The 24,320-nt window shown below is 67.8% G+C and overlaps 3 protein-coding genes across 3 annotated transcripts; 1 reads left to right on the forward strand and 2 right to left on the reverse strand.

Annotated features, from left to right (window-relative positions):
- Positions 1 to 580: 580 nt before the first annotated feature.
- Positions 581 to 8,603, reverse strand: NR2F6 (nuclear receptor subfamily 2 group F member 6). Its single transcript, XM_052801725.1, has 4 exons — positions 8,210 to 8,603; positions 4,704 to 4,798; positions 2,807 to 3,331; positions 581 to 2,265 (listed from the first exon to the last, which is right to left on the reverse strand). The coding sequence occupies exons 1-4, from the start codon at positions 8,467 to 8,469 to the stop codon at positions 1,991 to 1,993; spliced, it is 1,155 nt and encodes a 384-aa protein (XP_052657685.1). The 5' UTR covers positions 8,470 to 8,603; the 3' UTR covers positions 581 to 1,990.
- Positions 8,604 to 14,744: 6,141 nt separating this feature from the next.
- On the reverse strand, positions 14,745 to 18,890 carry USHBP1 (USH1 protein network component harmonin binding protein 1). Its single transcript, XM_052801653.1, is given in 13 exon segments — positions 14,745 to 14,967; positions 15,557 to 15,679; positions 15,775 to 15,866; positions 15,954 to 16,145; positions 16,336 to 16,573; positions 16,680 to 16,815; positions 17,204 to 17,286; positions 17,357 to 17,497; positions 17,615 to 17,736; positions 17,841 to 17,951; positions 18,056 to 18,082; positions 18,084 to 18,429; positions 18,754 to 18,890. Coding segments are annotated over 13 exon segments (1,920 nt in total). The 3' UTR covers positions 14,745 to 14,795.
- A 2,545-nt stretch (positions 18,891 to 21,435) lies between these two features.
- Positions 21,436 to 23,836, forward strand: BABAM1 (BRISC and BRCA1 A complex member 1). Its single transcript, XM_052802397.1, is given in 9 exon segments — positions 21,436 to 21,558; positions 21,560 to 21,748; positions 21,832 to 21,890; positions 22,032 to 22,152; positions 22,239 to 22,317; positions 22,787 to 22,811; positions 23,070 to 23,199; positions 23,310 to 23,396; positions 23,506 to 23,836. Coding segments are annotated over 9 exon segments (996 nt in total). The 5' UTR covers positions 21,436 to 21,453; the 3' UTR covers positions 23,707 to 23,836.
- Positions 23,837 to 24,320: the final 484 nt, after the last annotated feature.

The following is a 24,320-nucleotide window of genomic DNA, read 5'->3' on the forward strand; positions in this document are numbered from 1 at the left end:
CTGCACCCCCACCCCTGCGTGTGCTGTGGGGAGCAGCTGCAGTTCCCCAAGGCAGCCCCCCCCAGCCCTGCCCCAGGCTGCAGCAGCCCCCACGCTGCCCAGACCCCACACCGGGACCCCCGCTGCATCCCCCTCGCCCCAAGGCTGGTCCAGCCACCGATGCAGCCCAGACACCCCAGCATCCCACGCATGCAGGACAAACACAGCACCCCACGCCCAGCTCCTTCATGATAGGGGGACCCCCAAACCCCCTCATCTTGGGAGGGGGGACCCCAACCCACCCCCACCACCCAAGACCAGGTACTAACCTCTGTGCTGGCTCCTGCTTCCCTTCATGCTGCTGATCCTTTCCCTAGCAGACCGCAGGCAACACAATTTATTCCCGAGGGACCCGCCCTGTGTTGAAGAACATCACCCAGGCCCCCCCCAGATCCCCAGGATTTCCAAAACCCATCCAATTTTAGATACCTTATGGGGGCTTAATTTTTTTGGAAGTCTATCTCCCCCCTCTCACCCCAGGGTGGGCTTCAGCATCACTGCAGGATAAGCCCCTTTTCCTACTCATAGCAGATCCCTGGCATTGTAAGAAACATCTTTTATTGACTTCAGTTAATTTGTTTAGTATCATTGAACAAGGATTATATTTTCAGTGAATCAATCTAAATGACAAATCCCCGGCTAATCCTGCCTCCATCTGTTTGCATGGTGGATACCCCTGAGAAGCAGAGCCCGGGGGGGGAGGCCGTGGGGCATCCCCCATCCCTCTGAGGTGGCTCTGCCCCCCCCACCATGTGCCCCTTCATCCAGCACAGCTCAGCCCTGGGGACAAGGACCCCCCCCCCCGGCAGCATCACCCCTTCCCAGCCTGATTTTGGTCCCCCCCAACATCTCCTCTCTCCCCCAAACCTAGCTTTAAAAAAAAATAATAATGAGGCACAGGAACATAGCGAGCATGGGGAGGGGGATGCTGGCACCCATCTCCCCCAGTGTGGGGATGGTGGTGGGTGCTGGATCTGGCCTGGGGTGGGGCAAAGCACCAAGTGAGGCAGCGGGGAACAACCCTGGGGGAGAAGGGCCGGGCTGGATGCTGTGCAGCACCCAAAAAGGACCACTTGGTTTGCACCCATGCATGGTGCATGGCCCTGGTCAGCCACCTGTGTACCCCCATCTCCTCCCCTGTACCCCCATTCCCTCCTGTGAACCCCCATCCCCTCCCGTGTACCCCTCCCCGTGCCCCAAGAGGGGAGATGCTTCAGTGGAAAGTGCAGGGAGGGGGGGGCTGGGACCAGGCACGGATGAGCCCGGTCCCCAAAAAAGGGGCTGCTCCAAGCTTGGCCCTTCAGTCCTTGAGGCTGGATACGGCCCGAGCAGGCAGGGGCAGCCCCTGGGCAGGGCACAAAGGGGCTTCAAATGACCCTTTTTCCACAATTGCCAGGACTGAGGAGGGGGGCAGAGGCAGGAGGACCCCCCAGAGAAGGGCTCTGCACAGCCAGGGGCCCCCCCACATCCCAGCCTGGCCGGTCCCACCTTCCATCACCTCCTGTCCGAGCCTCTGCCATCTGAAATTCAGATTTGGAGGGGCAGCCAGAGGACAGCGTCCCCCTCCCCAGGCTCCGGTCCGGCTCCGACACCGGGACAGAGCGAGGGACCAGCCCCGGGGATGCTCCAAGGTCCCCGGAGGAGACCGGGGGGGCCAGGGACCTCCGCTTCAGGGGGGTACAGGAACGTTCAGCGTCCGGCAGTGGCGGCACGGCCAGTACCTTCGGGGTTAGGAGGATAACGCCGCGACCCCGCTGCTTTCAGGGGGAGCAGCCCCCACCGCTGCGGCGGACGGACGAGCTACAAGACGGCTGCGGGGCGGGGGGGCCGGTGCAGTTCGGGGCTCCCCGGGGACGGTACCGTCTCAGGGTGCTGGAGGGAATCCAGGTCCGGCTGCTGGGGGTCGCTGGGGTGTCCCCGGCGGCGGAGGGGGGGGGAGAGGCTCTGTCCCCTACTGCCCCGTCCCGTAGGGCCAGTTGAAGGTGCTCCCGGACAGCAGCATGTCCCTGATTAGTGTTTCGATGGGCGTCTTCCCCACCAGCCTCATGAAGAAGAGCTGGGAGATGAGGGCGGCCGGCACGGCCCGGAGAGCCGGCAGCCGCAGCAGGAGCCGGCCGAAGCGCTGGGGCTGCGAGGGGTACTGCGAGCGCACGTACTCGGTGAGGGCCACCTGCGCCTTCTCCTGCAAGCTCTCCACGTGCGCCGGGTCCGAGAGGCCGCAGGCGTCTACGAGAGGGATGGGATGGAGAGGGGTCAGTGGTTGGAGCCCCCCCAATATCCCCAGCGAGCCCCCCCTCCTCCTTAACCAGCTGCCATGGCCGCTCTCCTTGCTGAATTAGGGCATGCACCTGGCTGCAGCGTGGTGCAAGAGCATGGCTTGGACCGCTCTGGCTGCAAAGGGCTGCCGCAGGCTTGTCCCCGCCAGGAAGGACCAGGCACTTCTGTGGCATTAAATGAGCATAGATGGACCGAGGGACGGGGCTCCCCAAGACCCCCCAGTACATGGCGGGGTATTTGTGTTCCTGCAGCTCTCATTCCTGTTGCCCCGAGGAAGCTCATCCCTGTACCCAGACAGACGAGCCGGGATGCTGCAAACCACGGCGGAGAAGTGCCAGGGCATGAGGACTCTCTGCCATCTCCCCCAAGAGCCACGCGATGCTCTCTGGACCCCAAAAACCCAGGGGAAGGTGAGGACAGATACTCCTTGGGGGCTCACAGCTGCGTGGGGCAGAGATGGGGACAGAGCCCGGTCGCGGCACCAACCTACCCGGCGTGAAGAGCGCGATGGCTTTGAGGCAGCTGTACTCGGCCGAGTCCACCTGGAGCCGGTTGAGCTTCTCCACCTGATCCTGAAAGATGCGGATCTGGTCCATGAAGGAGACGACGCGGTCGGCCGACATGGGGGAGGCGTGGAAGCCGGCGGCGGCCAGCAGCGGGGCCATGTGCAGCGGCAACGCCGACTGCGCCGCGTTGAGGACGAAGAGCTCGCTCCAGCTGAGCCGTAGCAGGGCTACTTGGTCGGAGACGGGCAGCTCGGGGAAAAACGGGATGTTCCGGGCCCATTCCACCGTGCTGAAGAGGAGGCGGGCGGCCAGCTCGCAGATGTTGTCGATGCCCATGACGCTGCCCTGCTGCGCGTACTGCGAGCCGTAGCGGGCGGCGGGGTACGGCTCAGCCCGCAGCAGCTGCGAGATGAGCTCCGACACCGGCTGCCCGTTGAAGTATTCCCCGCTGGGCATGGTGTTGGGACTGGTGCTGGAATGGGTGGGGGGGATCCGGCCCCGCTGCACGGCTGGGGGGAAGGAGAGGAGGTGTCTGCTTGCTTCTGCATCCCGCTGCATCCCCCATCCCGCTCCCTCTGCCCCATGCAGGGCGAGGAAGGATGGGGATGCTCCCACCACCCACCCAGCATCCCGGCATCCCCGGCAGGGCCGGATCCTGCCACCCCAGGGGAACAATGGGCGGCTTTCAGGCGCTCGGGGAGAGGGAGGTGGTGCGTGCCGCCCGCTGCGCCCGCCGGCGAGCTGCCTGCGAGAGCTACACTAATCTATTTAGCATCCCGGTGATTCACCAGCAACTCCCAGGCTGCCAGCACCGTGGCTTGGCCACGGCCTCCAACCAGCAGCCGGGCTGGGACAGCATCCGTGCCACCTCCTCCTCTGCAAGGGCCCGGCACAGGAGCGGCTGCAGCTCCGGCCATGCCGTGCCAGACCGGGTGCCCCGCCGGCACCACGGCCCCCCCACGCCAGCTGCAGCGGAGCAGGGCAATTGCTACCCAAGGTCATTGCATGGCAGCAATCATTTATTTGCAAATAAAACGTCCATCTTGGAAGCGTCGTTAACCCTGGGGCACTCCCCCTCCTAATTGCATTCAGGGAGAGCCATTTTTCAGCTCCCCCCCTCTCCCATTAGCGCCCACTATTTGCTCAGTCCCTAGTAATTAATTTATGGGCTGTTCATGAGCCACTTAAATGAGAGCTCTAAATCATGCTAAGTGGCAATAATGCCATCTCGACTCCTCTGGAAAGGAGGGAATTACTGTCCTGCTTCCAGTAGCCTTCCCCCCTTGCTCCTCGCATTAATGCCACCTGCCGCCGAGCAGCCCCGGCACCGCGGCAGAGCCCACGCTGAGCCCCGGCATCTCCATCCCCACGCGTGCCTTGGCACAGCCCCATCCTGCCACGGGGATTTGAGATTTTGGGCTAAACCCTTCGTCCCGTTTGCAGCAGCTTGGGAAGCATTTGGGGTTCACATCCCTGGGTGATGGGGAGTGACCAGAAAGCGGCCAGGAGATTTGCCTGGCTCCGGCAGTGCCGGGAGCCCGTCCCAGCCGACCTCCACCGCGCCTGGGGCACTGAGGCCATCCCGGCTCCAGGTGTGTCACCTTATCAGCTCAAGGCTCCGGCTTTTCCAAACAAACACCACCTGCGCTGCCGGCACCGAGGGCAATTCAAGGAGAACAAAAAAAAAGAAAAAAAAAACCCCAAAAAAACAAAAGGGGGGGACAAACCGGCGGTTTCGATGCAAACAGGGCTCCCAAAGCGGGAGCAGGGGAGGCACCGGGAGCCCAGGAGCAGAGCGGGCACCAGCAGCCCCACGCTGCGGTGGTGGGGTTCACCGGTACCCCTTGGGATCCGTGCCCGTCCCCGCGGCGCCGGCGTTACCTTCTTTCCTCATCCCCACACGGAAACACTTCTTCAGGCGGCAGTACTGGCATTGGTTGCGGTGGTGCTGGTCGATCTGGCAGTCGCGGTTGGACCTGCGGACAGGACCGGGTAGATGAGGTGCCGGGGAAGAGCGACGCGACGTCACCGGGGGTCCCTGCACCCCGCCGAGCCGCTCCGCCACCCACCTCCTCGCCACCCTCGGGCAAAGCCCTTCGCCTCCGAGCGCGGCCCCCTCCTCACCGGCCGCGGCTGTGCCACGCCGGCCCCCGGCGTGCAGACACAGGCGCTCCCAGGCGGCAACGCAGATGCTATGGAAACAGAGCGATTTCCTACAGCAGGGGCTGCCAGTTTGCCTCGCCAGCGATGCCCAGGGCTGTAGGAAAGCTGGAGAGACCCCCGGGATGCAGGGCTCCCATCCTCGGGGACACATAGGGACGGGTGCCGGGGAGCGACGCCCCGTGTCCCGGCACGTGGCCGGGGGGGAAGCGGCGGAGCAGCCCCCCGGCCTCCCCGCCAGACGTGCGAGGAATTTCAAGGAATTTCAACTATTTCCTACGGGGCCGGGGCTGCCCCCGCGGTGCTGAGCCCGTGACCCCTCGGGCACGAGCGCTTGCCGGCGTCCGTCGTGGCGGTGGCGCGGCCCCGCATCCTCCACGCTCCCGTCTGGCCTCGACCGGATTCTGCGAGCGCGGCAAAGCAAAACCCGGCGGCTTCGGAGCAGCGGTGGACATGCCCCCAGCCCCGGTGTGGGGTCTGCACCGGCCAGAGGGACGCTTTCCCCCCCCAAGAAACCTCAGAACCTGCAAGGGGGTCGTGCCCACCCCCCCGGCACACGGGTCCTGCCCTGGGCAAGGAGCCACGGGCACTGGGTAGCCCCTGCACCGTGCAGCAGGGTACCGGCCACCACCAAAGCCAGCCGCCGACCTCTACTCCTGCAGCATCGCGGGGAGCGACACGCTGGGACAGGCTGCGGAAGACGTTCCCGAACGGCATCGTTAGCATCCAAACCCCTCAGCCCCAATTCCCAGGGGCCGCTCGCGCTCACGGTCCCCGCACAGCTGAGGGATGCGGCAGGGCACGGGTGACACCGGGCGCTCGTATCCCACCCGAAGGCTGTCACGGCAAACGAGGAGGAAAAGGGGTTATCAGCAAAACAGCGATAAATTAAGGCATATAAAGCAGCAGCCAGGAAAGCGCAGGCAGGGCTGGGGCACACCGGCATCCGGCAGCAGCTCGGCTCTGCCTGGGAATCCTGACACGAATCTCCTCATCCCTACACGACTCCAGAGGCGAGACAGGCAGGGATTCCCACCGCGCTCAAACCGGAATTAATTCACCCCGAACATCACCACTGCGCTTAGCACATTTTAAAACGTGTTGCTGATAAAAAGTTATTCCAGCGGAGAAGTGATAGCTAATCAAAACGTCAGATTACATCTTCATCAGCTGCCTGCACCGCGGCAGGGGCAAAGCTCCCGGCACCGTGGCCGAACCTCCCGGCAGGGGCCTGGCTGACCCTCACCATGGCCTCGGGACACCGTCCCCAGCACCGGGAAAACCCAAAAATCATCTCAGCTCCTGCCAGCGGCTCATAGCAAGTTTCCCAACCGATAGGCTGCAGCGACCTGGGAAACTGTGAGAATACAAAAGGCGTATACTGTGCTAATTATGTAATTAGAACATGTAATTATTTAGTGCAAGAACTAAACTGAATCCAACTCACTTTTAATATTCAAATTAGAGCAATCTTGGCTCGATGCTGCTTTTGACTCCTTGAACAAAGCAGATGCCAGGGCTGCCGGGGGAGCATTGTTCCTGGCCCCTCCAACACTTTACTCCCTACTCGGAAAATCAGCCAACATTTTTCTATCGCACCAAATCACTTCCCAGCACAAAGGGGGGGAAAAAAAACCCCAAACATCTGAAGTAGGTGCCCTGATACCAGTGACAAGCGCAGGATAAAATCTTGGATGCTCATAGCCTGGGCGAAGCCCCTCCATCACCCCTGCACCTAAGCGGCATCTGGGACGCAGAGTCTGTCCCTCTCCCAGGGAGCCCAGATTTGGCCTTTCCTTTGTTCCAGGAAACTGGAATTTCTCAAAAGCCATATGTATTCGCCATCTTCAAATCATTAATCCCGAGCAGCCGCTCGGCTGAGTCTGCCGATCGGATCCTGCTGATCAGATGGGGAAACTGAGGCAGGGCCAGGGCTGATGCACACGCTGCATCCGCACACGCTGCATCCACGGCAGGCGACGGGGAGGACGCTGCAGGACCAGGGGCAACGGGAACTGAACCCTGCCCCACGCCGGCAGCTCCAGGGCCCCGCTCCACGGCCAGGAGCAGCTCGGCTGACGTCAGCCAGGACCTGGCAGCGCCGGTGCCGGGAGCTGCCGGGAGAAGAGATGCTGCGCATGGGGGAGGACGAATCTAGGCCGCCCAAACGAGAGCAAGACGGCTCGGAGATGGTTCCCGCTGCAGGAGCAGCTCTGTCCCTTCCCTTCCCGTGGCATCTCAGCACCACGAGATGAAGCGCAAAGCAGGCGGCCCCCCTTGGGTGGGGAGAAAGCGGGGTGCGGAGTTGGGGTGTCCTGCTCCCAGCCCGGCTGTGGGGTGCCCACGGCTGGGATGCGGGTGCCATCCTCGCAGCACCCTCACCGGTTTAAGAAACGCCGCTGGAAGCGCTTGCACGTGGATCCAGAGCTGTGAGCGAGCCCCTGTATACACGTTTACACCCCTGGGAACAGCCCAGAGCAGGGGGTCCCCCACTGGTGCCAGCCAGCCCGACGCTTGTTTCGAGCCCAACAGAAACTCTAGAGTTATTTGCAGCTCCAAACTTCGCAGGGGTCGTATCCTGGTTCTGCTGGTGGGCCCGGATCTCCTGCAACGCCGGCCCGAGCACGGGGGGCCGGCGGGGGCTGCAGCCCCTCTCCCCGGCATCTCAACCGGATCAGCGCCCGCAGCACGCCGGGCTGTTGACACCTCCGGTTAAAATTATACTCGCTGCCGCACTGGTGTTTTCTCCGGGTAGAGCGGCCGTGACCGAAGTGACTCACAACCACAGCGCGTTTTCAGGCATTAGCCTGGAACGGTAATTAATGCCGGAGCAGAGCCCGGCGATGACGAGGGCCCGGACACCGGCTGTGCCCCACGGCCCAGGGGACGAGGCAGCCAGGGCATCCGTCCCTCCTGGGGGGGGGCTGAGGACGTGCCGGGCAGAGGGGCTGCTTCTGTGGGGTACAGAGCACGGAGGGAACCCCGGTGCCGCACCGGGGGACCCCACGCTGCACCGAGGACCACGGTGCGGCCGCATCGGGCCCCCCCCCCTCCCCGTTAGCGCTGCAGCGGGGCCGGCGTGGAGCTGCACGGGGGCCACTGCAGAACCGCACCGGGGGTCACCCTTCGGGCTGCAATCGGGCCAGGGCTCTGCACCCCCCCCTCCCACCCTACCCTACCCTACCCCACCGACCCCCCCCCCCCCCCCCGGTTCCCCCAGCCCCTACCTGCAGGTGTAGCTGAGGTTCCTGCGGATGCTGCGCTTGAAGAAGCTCTTGCAGCCCTCGCAGGTGAAGACCCCGTAGTGTTTCCCGCTGGACTTGTCCCCGCACACCACGCAGTCCACCGGTGCACCGGCCCGTTCCTCCTCGCCGTGTTCCGCGTCGCTGCCGCCGCCCGCCGGGGACGCCGCCTCCTCCCCGCCGTTACCGCCGCCGTTACCGCCGCCGCCGTTGGGCTCGCCCCAACCACCGGCCACCATGGCCATGGCTCCGCGGCCCCGGGGCTCAGCACCGGCCCCGCCGCCGCATGGAGCGGCGCCCGGTCCGCGGCGCCCGGCGCCTCCCGGAACGAGTTGAGCAAGTTTTTTTTTTTTGGTTTTTTTTTTTTTTTGGGGGGGGGGTGGCGGCCGGTTTGGGATTTTTAGGGGGGTTTTTTGGTTTGGTTTTTTTTTTTTTTTCCTTCCCCCCCCCCCTTCCCCTATCCCACGGCTCCCTCCTCCCCCCCCTCCCCCCTCCCTCCCCCCCGCCCCTACGTTAACGGGGGGGTTCCACGGAAACTTTGCGGCGGCGGGAGCGGGGCGCGGCGCGGAGCATCCCCCCGCGGGGAGCGGCGGCTCCGGGCGCGGCGGCCGCCCCGGGGCTCGGCCGCATGCGGGGGCCGCCGCCGCCGCTGCCCGCCCCCGGTGGCTCCTCCGCTCCGCGGCACCGGCAGGGAAAGAGGAGGAGGAGGAGGAGGAGGAGGAGAAGAAGGCGGCGCTGCCCCGGCCCGCCCTCGCCCCTACGGGCCCCGCCGCCGCCGCCGCTGCATGCAGCCCGGTCCGGGTCCGGCGGGACCCGCTCCGCCGAGCCCCGGGGCTCTCCCCGCCTCCCGCGAAAGAGCAAAGTTCAGCCGCTGCCGCGGTGGCCGCCCTGGATGCTCCTCCCCGTCCTCCTCCCCTTCCGCTCAGCCGCCCGCCGGGTCCTGCCCCGGCCCCGGCCCCGGCGAACCGGGGGAGGAGGGATGGGGCGGGGGAGGAGGAACCGGGCAAGCAGCCCCGCCGCACCGGAGCCGGAGTCGGGAGCCGGGCAGGGCAGGAGCCGGGCGGCACCGCTGGGCCGGTGGTACCGGTTGTGGCGGAACCGGGCACGGTCCCGGTGAGGTGCCGGGTGCGGGCAGGGCGATGCGGTTCGGCAGGAGCCGGTGGTTTGGCCGACGGAGGCGGTTGGCTGGAGGTGGCCCGCCCGCTGCCCTTTGGGCTACCCAGAGCCCTTCGCTGGCCCCGGGATCGGGCGGCACCGGCAGCCCCACGTGCAGGGCCGCGGCGCGCCGTGGGCTGCCGGTACGGCTGCGGTCCTTCGACCGTTCCCCCCCCCCGGCGAGTGACCTCGAAGCCGCCAACGGGAAGCCCCCCCGGGCGCGTTCACCGCCGAGCGCTGCCCTTGGGGATGGGGACCAAGTCCCGGTCCCACTGCAGCCCAGTTTGGCTGCCGCGGCACAATATGGTGCGACGCCGTTGGGGGCTGCGGGGGCCACGGCGGGAGGATGGGAAAACCATTCCCCACGCCTGGCCCGTGGCCAAGCCGTCGGCATCGGCAATCCCCTCCTCTTGCCGACAGCCCCAGAGGGATCTTTAATTACTGCAAGCGGCACGAGGGCCGCGGCTGCCCGTCTCGTGCGAAGCGCGAGGGCCGGGGCCGTGCCGTGGGGTGCTCCTGTGGCACCCGGGGTCCCTTGGGTGCCACCACCCTGGGACGGGGTGAAGGGCTGGATGCGGCCGGGGACTGGCTGCCCGCAGCCCCGTAAAATCCGTTTGTAATGTGGTTAATCAAGTTGGACCCGTAAGAGCTTGTCAGCGGCCCCTGCGAGAAGGGACGGGCTGGGGTGCCGGCTATGGGTGCACAGCGCCCGCCTGCTGCCACCCTGTTAATCATTAACGAAGAAATAAACTGTGCGGAAAGGTGCTTGACCCGGGACCAGCCCTGCGATGTCACCCTGCCTTCGCCTTTCACCCCGGGGGCCAAACTCTCCTCCTGGCCATGCTGCGGCGGCCCCGGCGTCTCCCGGCAGCGCACCTTTCACCTTGACTTTGGGGGCAAAGTCCGGCGGGCAGGGCGTGGAGCTGGGGCACGGGCGGGCTGGGTGACCCCACGCACCCCTGTCCCCCCCTCGGTGTGCCCTCGGGGCAGGCCTGTCCCCGTGGGGCACCCCACGCCGCGCTCCCAGCTCGGGCCGGGTGAGGATGCCGATGCCGAGCGGAGCAGCCGGCGATGCCTACGCTGCAGGGACGGGCTCGGACCGAGCGGTGCCTCGTGCCACCGTCCTTGGCATTCCTAACCCACGCGCCGGGGCCGGCGTCTCCATCGGGGGGTTAAGGGAAAGGCGAAGCAAAGCAGGCTGGCTATAAAAAACCCCAGCAAAGCACCGAGCCCAGAGCCGGGGCGCAGCAGAGGTGGATGGATTATGGCTCCGGCCATAAATAAAACCTCCATTTCCTCCTGTCTGGAGGGATCTCTGCTCACCAGGTACCTGCTAACGCGGCCACGCCGAAGTGCCCGGCAAGGGCTGCCGCGGTCAGGGGAGCAATGCCTGGCTGAGAAGGGGCCAGGCTCTGGGGGGGTCCCAGTCCGGGCAGGGGGGGGGTCACCCCCACCTGCAGCTGGCCCCGATTCTCCTTTCTCTTCTGTCAGGCCGTGATTTATGGCCCTTTCCCTGCCACTCCCCCGCCTCCTCGCCCCCTGCAAAAAATAATAATCCAGGAACAAAGGAGGAAATTGGATCTTCTCCCCCGCGCGGCTCCTGGCCCCGCGGTGGGAGCCGGGTTTGTTTTGACGTCGGTGTCCAGTTGGCGAAGGCGTTTGATCTCCGGAGGAATTCCTCCTTCCTCGTGCTGCTCCGCTGACTCCACCGCACAAAAGGGCCCCCGGGAGCCGGGAGCTGCCGGCGCGTTTCGTGCCGCCCCGACGCCCCCGGGAAGGGTCCGGCATGGCAGAGGCACCCGCCGGGGCTCGGGGAGGTTTCCGGGCTCCGTGTCGGACCCAGATCCGGTGCGAGGATGGGTGGCAGTGGTGTCCCCCCGCTCCCCCACAGCCTTTGGGCTGGAGGACGATTGAGCAACCCTTGCCAAAATGTGCAGGGGCAGGGCCGGGTTCGTGGCTGTGCCGCCGGAGAGCTGGGTGCCGGCACCGCCGGAGAGCAGGGTGCCATCACCGATGGAGAGCTGGGTGCCATCACTGACGGAGAGCGGGGTGCCATCACCGATGGAGAGCTGGGCGCCATCACTGACAGAGAGCTGGGTGCCAGTACTGATGGAGAGCTGGGTGCCAGCACCGCTGGAGTGCAGGGTGCCATCACCAACAGAGAGCTGGGTGCCATCACCAACAGAGAGCTGGGTGCCATCACCAACAGAGAGCTGGGTGCCAGCACCAATGCAGAGCCAGCTGCCAGCAGCACCGGAGAGCCAGATGCCGGCACCACCAGCCCTGACCCAATTACCGGCATCCCGGTTAGCATCACTCTGGGCTGCGGGGCAGCCGTGCCGGCTCCCGAACCCACATGAGAGCTGCCAGCAGCGGTGCTTCCCGGGGGCTTCGATAGATACCACCCTGTCCGTCTGTCTGTCTGTCCCCTCCAGGCCCCAGCGTAACCCCATGGGGACCTGCACCCCGACACGGGGCTGTGCCCAGCACAGCCCTGCATGGTTTCGGTCAATCCCCTGATTTTCAGCCGTCGGGCAGGATCCGGCCCCGCTCTGCCCTAGAGCAGCTTGCAGAGCTCCCAGCCCCTCTTTGCCGTGGGGCCGAGGGTGCTGCATTCCGAGGGCCGGATTCTGCCGGCGGGTGTGCGGGCATGTGTGTGCGTGCCGTGGGCGGTGAGAGCAGGCATTGAACTGCTCCGGAGCTGGCGGGTGGGGGGCAAAAGGGCCTTCATGGCCGGGAGGGGTCCCGACCCTCCCGCAGCGGCTGTGGGAGCGCGTGACCTTGCAGGGCCGAACCGCAGCCGCGCCGCCGCAGGCGAAGGACAAAGGGAGGCCGAGGCCGGCTGTGCCGCGACTCCTCGGCTCCCTGGGCAGGGCTGCCCTGCACCCCACGGCTGCCCCACGGCACGGCCTTGCGCCCCACGGCTGCCCCGGGGCACCCACGCCGGCACGGCGCGGGGAGCACCCATCACGTGCCCGCGCGGCAAACACGCCTCTGCTGAGTGCACACGCGTGTGCACGGGACACGCAGCCCCGCGCACCGGGGTGCACATGTGTGTGCAAATGGCGGCGGGGGTCACCGCGCACACACGCACGCAAGCTCTGTCTCCCCCACGTGCCCCCCACGCCACCCCACGGAGCGGCGGTTTTGCCCCCCCTCCAATGCCACGGTTTTGCCCCTAGCCCTGCAGAGAGGGAGACCCGATCCCATCACCCCCAGCCCCCCTTTTGCCCCCCCACACCCCTCCACCCTGCCGGAGAGGGCCGCTCCCTGCCCTGCATTCCCGGGATATCAGATCCCACACCCCTGGCCCCCACCCAGGCACGGCCAGACGCACCCTCCCGGGGTGGGGGGGGACGGGACATGAATCACCCTCCCTGCTCCCATCGCTCCCGGCTTCTCCCCGCTGCCTTCACCTCCGCGCCCCCCCGGCACAGCCTGGCCCCCACCAGGACGGTGTTTCGCAGCCCCCCAGGACCCACTCTCCAGGGAACGGGGTACAGTCCCACAGTGGGCCCTGCTACCCGAGGGGGCCAGGGGGTTTTGCTGTGGCCCCTCTGCTTCCCAGCAGCCCACTCTGCTCCACAGAGGGGAAACTGAGGCAGGGAGCGGGCCAGAATGGCGGCATCTTGCAAATCGTGAACTGGCACGTGGAGCCCTCCCTGGGGAGCTGCGGGTTTCTGGGTGCACGTGGGGGTGAGCAGCGGGCAAAGCAGGGGGGTCCTGCTACCCCCAGCCGCCACGCTACACCATGCCACGCTGCGCCGTGCCACGCCGTGCCACGCCGCGCCGTGCCGGCAGCCTGGCAGGCAGCACGGTACCAGGAGCCCCCGGCTCCGCTCCCCGAGCTCACGGCACGCTCTGTCCTCGCCAGAGGCTCGGCGTGTGCCAAGGCGGGCAGCGTGGCTGGGCCCGGCGCAGGGGTGGGCAACGGGGAGCCGAGGCCACCCCAGCCTGCCCCGAGCCCCCGCAGCCACCGGGCACGGTGGGGATGCCGCAGCCTCGGGCACCCCGTCCCCGTCGATGCCCCTGGGGGGGACCCGGTCTGGCCCCGGGGTCAGCAGGACGCAATGGGGGGGGACCCCTCCAGCCGGGGTGGGGGCGGCGGTGGGTCCCACCTGCCCTCCCCCTCTTGCCGGCACCCAGGGTTGAAGCCGCCCCGGCCGCCCCGGCCCTTTCATGCGGCTCTCGGTGGAGCCTGACCCCGCACAAAGCCCCCAGGAACCCATTTGAATCTGAAAAGGGGTCTGAGCGCAGAGCCCTGACCTTCAACCTGCGGGTCAGCCCCTCCACGCCACTGCCACCGGCCCCCGGGACCCCCCCACGAGCCGTGCCGGACCGAGCCAAGCCGTGGTCCCCACTGGAGCCTGGCACAGGGGATGGAGGCAGGGATGGGGACTGGGGGCAGGCAGCACAGGCAGCCCCCCCCGCTCCGGTATGTGGGTGCGGGGAATTGCCCCTCCGTGCCGGGCGTGCGGCAGGACCTGCCACACCGGTGGAGGCTGGGTTCCGTGGCACCGCCGCTCCTGTTTCGTGCCGGGGCTGCTCCCCAGGGCCTGGGGAAGTTGTCCTTCCATCCAGCCTCGCCAACTCCGGGGACACGGGGCTGCCCCCATTTCGGAGGGCTCCTGGGTGGGGGTGAGGTGGTGGGGGTGGAGGGCACAAGGCAGCTTGAGGGGGGGTGAGCTGCATCCCCGCATCCCTGCATCTCTGCAGCCCTGCCCTGCAGCCCTCTCTCTGCCCTCTCCATCACCACAGCTCTGGATATTGATCCACTGAGCCTTGAACTCTGCTGCAGGATCTCTCCAGGGAGATGCAGGCCTCGTTTTAGCCTATATATAGCTCCGTGCCTCAGTTTCCCTTCCACCCTGCAGCGTGTCTGAGCCCTGGGCTGCCCCACAGCCCTGTGCATCCTCCCACCAGAGACCCACACTCAGCCCAGCTCCCACTATCAAAGTGCCTCATCGTGCTGGGGTTCAGGCTGCCGGATTTAGCCCCCAGCTCCCCGCGGCAGCCCCCTGGCACAGCCCCGCTGCCGGCCCCCCCCCCTTCCCCCAACGAGGATGCCCCCAGCGCGGGGTCACTGCTCCTCTTCCCTCCTGAATATGCATGGGCCCCAGCCGCCACGGCCATCGCCGTCACCTTTGATCCCATGTCAGGGATAACGAAATGGCTTCATCTGCGCCGGGAGATAGCGGGGGCTGCGGGGAGGGGACGGCCTTTGTTCCCGGCCCCGCTGGGATGAGCCGAGCTGGGGGTCCGGCTGCCCGACCCCCCCTTCCCCAAGCCCAAAGCCCCCCAAACCCAAACCACGGTGCGGCTGGCCAAGCCACGAGCATCAGTGGTTTATTCTCCCTGGGGATACAGCAGGCGCCTCCCGGCATGGGTGGGGGTCTTGGGGGGTGACGAGGGGTCCCTAGATGCAGGTCTCGCTGCCGGCCGTCCCCTGCTCCAGGGTCTGCAGCCTGCGGGTCAGTGCCTGCACCCGCCAGGCGTGCTGCCTGCGCAGGGCACCTGCCTGCACCTCCAGCCGCCGCAGCTGGGCTGCCTGCTTCCGACGGGCACCGCGGTACGCCAGGGCCAGCGCGCTGCGGGCACCACGCTCAGCATCCCGGCCCAGGGCACGGCACCGAGGGGACCGAGGGGACCGTGCAGGCAGGAGGGAGTGTGCACCAGGGCCCGGAGGGAGCGTGGGTTTGGGGTGTGCAAGAAGGGACCGCGCATCAGGGGCGTGCAAGATGTGACCACGGTTTTGGGGTGTGCAAGAAGGGACCGCGCATCAGGGGCGTGCAAGGTGTGACCACGGTTTTGGGGTGTGCAAGAAGGGACCGCGCATCAGGGGCGTGCAAGGTGTGACCACGGTTTTGGGGTGTGCAAGAAGGGACCGCGCATCAGGGGCGTGCAAGATGTGACCACGGTTTTGGGGTGTGCAAGAAGGGACCGTGCATCGGGGGTGTGCAAGAAGGGACCAAGCTTTTGGGGTATGCAGGAAGGGACTGCAATTTTGGGGTGTGCGGATAGGGACCACACATTGGGGGTGTGCAAGAAGGGACCGTAGTTTTGGGGTGTGCAGGAAGGGACCGTGCATCTGGGGCAAGCAGGGGTGGATGTGCAACCAGGTCATGCAGGAAGGCCCCCAACGCCTGCCCAGCGGAGAAGCGGGTGCCTCCTGCCCACCTGTGAGCATGGAAGAAGTCTGCGGTGACGGTGACGCACTGCGCCTGCTGTGCGCGGCTGACGGCGCTGCTCTGCTCCAGGGACAGCACCAGTGCCTGTGCTCGGGTGCGCAGCTCCTCCACCCTGGGGACACCCATATGGCATCCAGCCCGGCTCGCTGCCCAGTGCTGGCACGGCTCCCCGTGGCAGGGCCACGGCATGCCGGTGAGGTCTCTTACCGGGCCAGGGTGCGGAGCAGCTCTTCCCCCATCCTCTCTGGGTCCGGAGGGTGCCGGGGAGCCGCTGCTCCCACCCGGCCAGTTTGGGCATCCTGTAGAGGCTGAGTGTGGGTCCTATCCCTGGGGAGACCCCCCAGCCCCGCAGAGGGTCCCCATGGGGAGGTCAGAGCGATCCTTACCTCCTCGCTGCTGCTGGAGCTGCTGGGGGGGCTGGGGGGATGGCCGGGCCCCCCGTCCCGCTCCTGCTCCAGGTGCTGGAGCACCAGGCGCAGCGCAGCCTCCCGCGGCCCCTGCCCGGCCACCAGCACCTCCAGGCCCCTCTTCTCCCTCTCCGCCAGCTGTAGCTGAGTCTTCAGGTCAGCCATGGCCTCCTGGCAAGGCAGCGGCGTTATCGCCAGGTGGGGGAAACTGAGGCACGGCCCCAACCCCCCCGGCTCCACTCCCTCCCGCTGTGCATCACCCCCTGCCCTTCTCCCAGCTGCTCCGCTGAAAGCCCGGACCCCGCGGAGAGCCAGGGAGGGACCCAGCCATCCGTCCCCCCCCATCCCCTCTCCATCTCACCTTGAGCATCGCCAAATCCTGCAACAGCTCCGCTTTCTCCGGTCGCCTCCAGCCAGGCAGGAGAGCCCTGGCTTCCCGCAGCACCCGCTCAGCCCGGGCTCGGGCGTCCTCGCTGCGGTGGGTGCTGGTGGGTCCCGGGGCATCGTGCAGGGACGCTTCCACGGCCGCCTGCTCCGCACGCAGCCGACGGATGTGCTCACGCAGGGCCCCCTCCTCCATCCCGTGGGGTGCCGGGATGCTGCGGGGATGGGGAGGCGGTGGAGGTGGGCACGGGGGGCACGGTGTCACCCCAGGGACAGCTCAGCCCTGGCCCGGCATCACAACCCTCCCTTCTCCCCCAGTACCTCTGCAGCCTGGGGGAGCCGCTGTCTCCGCTCTCCTCCTGGCCATCTGGCTCTGCTCGGCCTGGGAACTGCGGCCCCTCCGTCGGCGTGGGGCTGGACCCCCATCCGTGTCCCGGGCTCTGCTCCTCTCCGGCTCCTAGGCACGGGGAGGCAGCATTCAGGCGGGTGCCCTTCTCCAGATGTGCCCACAGGGGCTGTGCTGGGGACTGGGGTTCCCCAGCATCCTTCCTGTATCCCCCTGATATCCATAAGCATCTGCCCCGCATCCTCCCAGCACCTTCCCTGTATCCTCTCGATATCCCCCCGCATCCTCCCTGCATCGCCCCAACATCCTCCTGATACCCCTCCAGTATCCCTTCTGCATCCCACTGCATCCCTTCTGCATCCCCGATATCCCCCAGCATCCCTCGTGCATCCCCCCAGCATCCTCCCTGATAACTCCCCAGCATCCCCCCAGCATCCTCCCCATAAACTCCCCAGTACCCCCCCCACCCCACCCCACAGCCCCCCGAGCTGGCACTCACCCGCACGGGCACCATCCTCCTCCCTGCCCAGCTTTGCCCGCATCAGGTCGAGGAGGGCGGCGTAGGCCCCCCCGCAGCGCTCGCTGCAGGGAGAGGGGCTCAGCATGGCACAGCAGGTTTGTCGTCCCCCCCCATCCCCGTCCCCGTCCCCACCTGCAGCGCAGGGCCAGGCGCAGGGCGGTGCTGCGGGACTCGTGCTGGCCCAGCACCATGCTGAGCCGCTCCGCATCGCTCTTGCACTCCTGCAGCGCGGCCGCCAGCTGCCGGTTCACCTCCTGCAGCCTCCCCAGGGACCTGGGCACCGCCGGCACCCGCCGTTAACCGTACGGCAAGGGCCCAGCACCGTGCCTCAGTTTCCCCACCGGTGAAGGTTCAGCAGAACCTGGGGCCGGGGCGGGGGGGGGCACTCACCCCTGAAGCTGCTGCACCCGCTCCTCCTGCTCCCGGCTGGCACCCTCCGAGGGTTGGGGGCAGAGGGGGCTGTGGGGCGGCACACCGTGGGGCTGAGCGCCATCGCCGCACTGGGGCAAGTCCTGCAGAGGGAACAGGCAGAGCCCGGCACCGGGGCAGGATCCCACCCGCCGAACCCCCCCCCCCGTCATGCCTCGGCCGCAGCCCACCCCAGCCCCACACTCACCTGGGGCAGCCGGGGCTCCTCCTGCCCTGGGGGGCTGCCGAGCCCAGGGCTGTCGCTGCCGGAGCCCCCCAGCTGCTCCAGCCTGGACAGAGCATCCCGCAGGTCCTGGACCTGCGCCGAGCACCGGGCTGAGCCCCGGGAGCCGCTCCGGTGGCACCCCAAGGGCTGAACCGGGGGCAGTGCCCCCCCCCCTTTGCCGTGACCCCAGCACCCACCTTCTGCTGCAGCCGGTCGCGCTCCCCCCCGCAGCGCCCGCAGCGAGGTGGTCACCCGGTTCAGCTCCTCGTCCCGGCACCCCAGGGCTGCCCGCAGTGCCGCGTTCCTCGCCGATGCCGCCGCCACCGCCGCCTCCTCCGCCGGCACCCCCCTCGCCTGCTCCCTCCTCCAGGCCCCGGCGCGTCGTCCTCCCCGGCCCAGCCCGGTGTCCGATCCAGCTGCTCCAGGCTCTGGGAATACAGGGCGGCTCAGCCAGCGCCCATCCCGTTGGCGTCTGGGCTGACCATGCCGGTGTGCCTCACCTTGGCTGCCCGCGCCCACTCCTCGCCGGGCAAAGGCTGCGCCGGTGCCCGCCGGTGCCGGGCGGTCACCTCTGCTCCCCACAGCCCCCGCAGCCCCGGCCGGGCGAGGAGGAGGATGAAGACGAGGATGAGGGATGATGACGAGGACATGGCGGGGGGACCGCCGGACGACATCCTGCGCTATGAGGAGCGCATTGCTGGGCTGCTGGCCACGGTGGCCCGGCTGGCACCGGAGAGCCGAGGCAGCTGCAGCGCCGCGTGGGCAGGTACCGGGGCACAACCGGCGGCTGTGGGGTACCGGGGGGCCGTCACCGTCCGGCCCCCTCATCCTCCCTGGGGGCTGGGGCGGTGAAGACCAGAGATGGAGGGGGCCGGACGGTGACGGCCCCCGGTACCCCACAGCCGCCGTGTGCCGGTACCTGCCCACGCGGCGCTGCAGCTGCTCGGCTCTCCGGTGCAGCCGGGCCACCGTGGCCAGCAGCCCAGCAATGCGCTCCTCATAGCGCAGGATGTCGTCGGCGTCCCCCGCCATGTCCTCGTCATCATCCTCATCCTCGTCTTCATCCTCCTCCTCGCCCGGCGGGGGCTGCGGGGGCTGTGGGGAGCAGAGGTGACCGCCCGGCACCGGCACCAGGGGACGGAGGGGCTGACACCCGCCGGGATTTGCCAGGATGGGGATGAGTTTTGGGCACCAGCCGACCGGCCGCAGCGCCTTGCCCGGCACTCTGGGCAGGACCCGGCACTGCCGCACCATCGCCTACCGGAGCCGGGCACCGGGACCGGGCGTGCCCGTGGCCGGGGGATGCCCGTGGGGGGCACGAGGAGGCCCCCGGCCACATGGGACCAACCTCTGGCAGCGCCCATCCCGCGGGACACCCCACTTGCCTTCTCCATGCCGGCCGCCTCCTGCCCACGACGCCCCGCGCCAGCCAGCGCCCGTTCCCGGGGCTCGTCCCGGTTCCACAACCGGGGCTCCCGGCACGTCCCGGCACGTTCCGGCTACGCCGCCGGCCCCCTGCCCTGGGCCTTTCCCTGTCCTTGTTCCTGCCGAGATTTCCTCTTCCTCGGCAGCCCCGGCGCGACCTCCTGCGCTTAACCGTTGCGCTGCCCCGTGCCCGGGCGGGTGGCGCAGCCGTCTTGGGGGGCTCTGCCCCCCAACATCGTCCTTCCCTGCTCTGCCCCACGGCACCTCAGCCCCACGCCGGACCCTCCCTGTGTGTCCGGGCTCCCTCGCACCCAGGCGGGTGGATGCACCCAGCTTTGCGTCCTTGAGCATCCCCTGGAATTTGGGGGGGGGGGGGGGCAGGCAGAACACTTGGGGGGGGGTGCATGAGAATTTGGGGTGCTAGGAGGCATTGCTGGGGTGTGCTGGGCCGGGAGGGAGCCAGCCCAGGGGTGCCGTGGGCAGCGCGTGGGTGTTTAGGTGCTGGAGGGTGGTGTTTGGGGTGTAAAGGAGTGCTGCAGGGGTATTTGGGGTGCGGGGGGGGGGCAGTGCGTGGGTGCTGGAGGGTGCTGCGTGGGTGTTCGGAGTGCTGGGACAGAGCAGGGGTATTTGGGGTGCAGAGGAATGCTGCATGGGTGCAGGGGGGGGTGTTTGAGGATTTGGGGTGCAGGGGGCGGTGCATGGGTGCAGGGGGGTGCCCGTGGATATTTGGGGTGCAGAGGGATGGTGTGGCGGGGTTCACTTGGATATTTGGGGTGCAGAGGGATGGTGCGGGGGGGTTCGCGTGGATATTTGGGGTGCAGAGGGACGGTGCGGGGGGGTGCGCGTGGATATTCGGGGTGCAGAGGGACGGTGCGGGGGGGGTGCGCGTGGATATTTGGGGTGCAGAAGGATGGTGTGGGGGGGGTGCGCGTGGATATTTGGGGTGCAGAAGGATGGTGTGGGGGGGTGCGCGTGGATATTTGGGGTGCAGAGGGATGGTGCGGGGGGGGTGCGCGTGGATATTTGGGGTGCAGAGGGACGGTGCGGGGGGGTGCGCGTGGATATTTGGGGTGCAGAAGGATGGTGTGGGGGGGGTGCGCGTGGATATTTGGGGTGCAGAAGGATGGTGTGGGGGGGTGCGCGTGGATATTTGGGGTGCAGAAGGATGGTGTGGGGGGTGCGCGTGGATATTTGGGGTGCAGAGGGACGGTGCGGGGGGGGTGCGCGTGGATATTTGGGGTGCAGAAGGATGGTGTGGGGGGTGCGCGTGGATATTTGGGGTGCAGAGGGACGGTGCGGGGGGGTGCGCGTGGATATTTGGGGTGCAGAGGGACGGTGCGGGGGCGGAGGGGGGTGCGTACGAGGATTTGGGGTGCAGGGGGGTGCCGCGCGGGGGCATTCAGGGTGCCGGGGGTGTCCTCTCGCCCCCACGTGCCCGGCGGGACCCCGGAGAACTACAACTCCCAGCAGCCCCCGCGCGTCCGCCGCTTCCGGGCGGTACCGGGCGGGGCTCGTGCGGCCGGGAGCGGGTGAGCGCGCGCCGGGGGGGTGCGGGGGGCGCGCGTGGGTCGCGGGGGGGGGGGGGGGGGGGCGCGAACAGCGGGTGCGCGGTGCCGGGGGGTTCGGGAGGGGGCGTGGGGCAGGGGAACGTGGGGGGGGGGTGTCCACGGGGCAGGGGGTCCACGGGGCGGGGGGGGTTCAGCGGGTGCGTGAGCAAGGGGTGCACGGAGCGGGGGGGTCCAGGGGGTGCACGGAGTGGGGGGGTGCGTGGGGTGCATGAGCAAGGGGTGCACGGAGCGGGGGGGGGGTCCAGGGGGTGCGTGAGCAGGGGGTGCACAGAGTGGGGGGGGTCCAGGGGGTGCACGGAGTGGGGGGGTGCATGGGGTGCATGAGCAAGGGGTGCACGGAGCAGGGGGGTCCAGGGGGTGCACAGAGGGGGGGGGGTGCATGGGGTGCATGAGCAAGGGGTGCACGGTGTGGGGGGGGTCCAGGGGGTGCACGGGGCAAGGGGGGGTGAGGGCCAGGGGGTACGTGAGCAAGGGGTACCTGGGGCGAGGGGGGGCAGGGAGGACATGAAGAAGGGGCGCATAGAGCGAGGGGCCGGGGGGCGCAGGGCCGCAGCAGCGCCGACACCCCACAGCCCCCCCCCAGGCATCGGTCCGGAGCCGCCATGGAGCGCGGCTGCGTGATGGACACGTCGGAGCCGGGCAGCGCCGCCGAGGAGGAGGAGGAGAAGGCGACGGAACCGCGACCCAGGACCCGCTCCAACCCCGAGGGGGGCCGAGGACCGGGCGCTGAGCGCCCAGGCCAGCGTGGGCAACCGCAGCGAGGGGGAAGGCGAAGCGGCCAGCGCCGACGACAGCCCGCAGGGTACGGCTGCGCCCGACGGCACCGCCTGGCCCGGTCCGGCACCCCCCACCGAAGTCCAGGTCAAGACGCCGCGGGTGAACTGCCCCGAGAAGGTGGTGAGTGTCTGCAGGGAGGGTGGCGCAGCCCCGACGCCAGGGTGAGGGGCCGCGGGGAGCTCAGTCGTGGCTCTCTCCCGCAGATCATCTGCCTGGATCTGGCGGAGGAGATGGCTCTGCCCAAACTGGAATCCTTTAACGGGTGAGTGTTGGGGGCAGCTCTCGGCTGGGCTGGCCTGGGGACCCCGGCTCTGCCATCCCCAGCCAGGATGGGGGCCGGTGTAGTTGGTGCCTGGGGGGGGGGGGACGCTTGGTCCCCGCTGAGCTCTGGCCCCCGTGGCAGGTCCAAGACCAACGCGCTGAACATCTCCCAGAAGATGATCGAGATGTTCGTGAGGACGAAGCACAAGATCGACAAGTGCCACGAGTTCGCGCTGGTGGTGGTGAACAACGACGCCACGTGGGTGAGTGGGGCCGCGGGGACAGGGATGGGGAGGGGGGGACGGGGACGGCGACAGCTCCGTGCCCCCCTCACCCCGGCTCCTCTCAGCTCTCAGGGTTCACCTCGGACCCCCGCGAGGTCTGCAGCTGCCTCTATGACCTGGAGACCGTCGTCTGCAAGTCATTCAGTATCCCACCGCCTGTGGGGCTGGGATGGGGGGGCTGGGACCCTGCGGAGTCCCTTGGGTGCAAATGGAGTCCCTTGGGTGCAAACGGGGTCCCTTGAGCATAAGCGGGGACCCTCCGGGCCTGTTGCCTGCAGATGGCAGCAGATCCGCAGCCTCGCTGGCATCCCCGGCGCAGCCGAGCCGGCGGCGGCACAGAGCGGTGTCGGCGTTTGAGGTTGGAGGGTCGAACCGGGTCCCTGAATCCCCCAAGGCAGGGTTTAACGCCGGATCCTCCAGACCCACCAGACACCCGGTTATTGGCGTTTTCTCCCCACCCTGGTCCATCCCCAGTGCCCAGCGCCATCGCCTCCCTCGGCGGGAGCTTCCCGGGTGCCCCGGTGCCAGCCTGGCCGCCGGGTTTGGGTGCCGTATGTCCCTGGGGGTGGGCAGGGGTCTGTGTGCCAGGATCAGTCCTTACCCGGGGCTGCAGATCTGGAAGGACTCTTCAACCTGATGTGAGTAGGGCTTGGGGGGGGATGACGGGGGCTGCTGGGGTGGGGGGGCGAAGCTCCCACCTGGCTACGAATTCTCTGCTTCGCTGTAAAAACACCACGAGCCTTTAACCCAAACAGCTCCTGGGGTGGGTGCTGCTTTCCCAGTCCTAGCCCAGAGCTGTCAGACTGTCATGAAGTTTTAACGAGGCGGGGGGGACGGTCCCTGAGCCCTGCCCGTGACACAGGGGTCCCTAAGCTGCCTCCGTCCTCCCGGCGCAGCCAGCAGAAGATCGAGCTGCCGGTGACGGAGAACGTGCAGACCATCCCGCCGCCCTACGTGGTCCGGACCATCCTGGTGTTTGGCCGCCCAGGCTGCCAGCCCCAGTTCTCCATGTCGGAGCACATGAAGGTAAGTTCCCCCCACTGTGCCCCCCCCCACGGCATGAGCTCGGTGGCTCCGGGTCCATCCCGGCACATGGAAGACCCTCCCGGTGCCGTTCCCGGCTTCTTCTCCTGCAGAAGATGCTGCAGTGTCCCTACTTCTTTTTTGACGTGGTTTACATCCACAACGGGGTGGAGGAGAAGGACGACGAGACGAGCTGGAAGGTAAATACGGGATGGGGCGTCCCCCCCACCGCCGCGGCTGGGGGCTGTGTCACCCCCTGCCCTCACTGCCCGTCCCTCTGTGTGTGTGTGTGCGTGTGTCCCCCCCCAGGAGATGTACGCCTTCTTCAGCAGCCTGGACACCAAAGGCACCAACTACAAGTACGAGGTGTCGCTGACGGGGCCGGCCGTGGAGCTGCACAACTGCATGGCCAAGCTGCTGGCGCACCCGCTGCAGCGGCCCTTCCAGACCCACGCGGCATACAGCCTGCTGGAGGAGGACGAGCCCCCCGAGATTGAAGCCACCGTCTGAGCCGGGGCAGGGGGGGCGGCCGGCGGAGAAGCCGCCGGCGGCGAGGGGGGCGGCCGGCGAAGGGCTGCCGCGGGCGGCCGTACGGTGTTACTTGGGATGGGGGAAAGAGAAACGCGTTTTCCTGAGCGGGGTGTCGTGTTGATGCTGCGGCTCCTGCGCCGGGATCGGAAACTGGAGGGGGGGGTGTCACCCCCCCCGGCCCTGTGCTCTCCCCATCCTCGGGCATGGGGACGGGGGGGTCCTGTGCCTGCTGTGCCCGGCGGTGCTGGCACGGGGACCCCGAGGGGCAGCTGGGTGCCTGGGGCAGCACTGGGGCTCTTGCCACTAACAGTGGGGCAGGGTGATGGGCGGTGCTGGTGCAGTTACTGGGAGGCACTGAGTGGTGCCGGTGCAGTTACTGGCAGGCACTGGGTGGAGCTGGTGCAGTTACTGGGGGGCACTGGGAGATGCCGGTGCAGTTACTGGGAGGCACTGGGCAGAGCTGGTGCAGTTACTGCGAAGCACTGGGCGGAGCTGGTGCAGTTACTGGGAGGCACTGGGCGGAGCCAGTGCAGTTACTGGAAAGCACTGGGAGATGCTGGTGCAGTTACTGGGAGGCACTGGGTGGAGCTGGT

The sequence above is a fragment of the Harpia harpyja genome, chromosome 11 (genome assembly GCF_026419915.1).
Source record: "Harpia harpyja isolate bHarHar1 chromosome 11, bHarHar1 primary haplotype, whole genome shotgun sequence".
NCBI lineage: Eukaryota > Metazoa > Chordata > Aves > Accipitriformes > Accipitridae > Harpia > Harpia harpyja.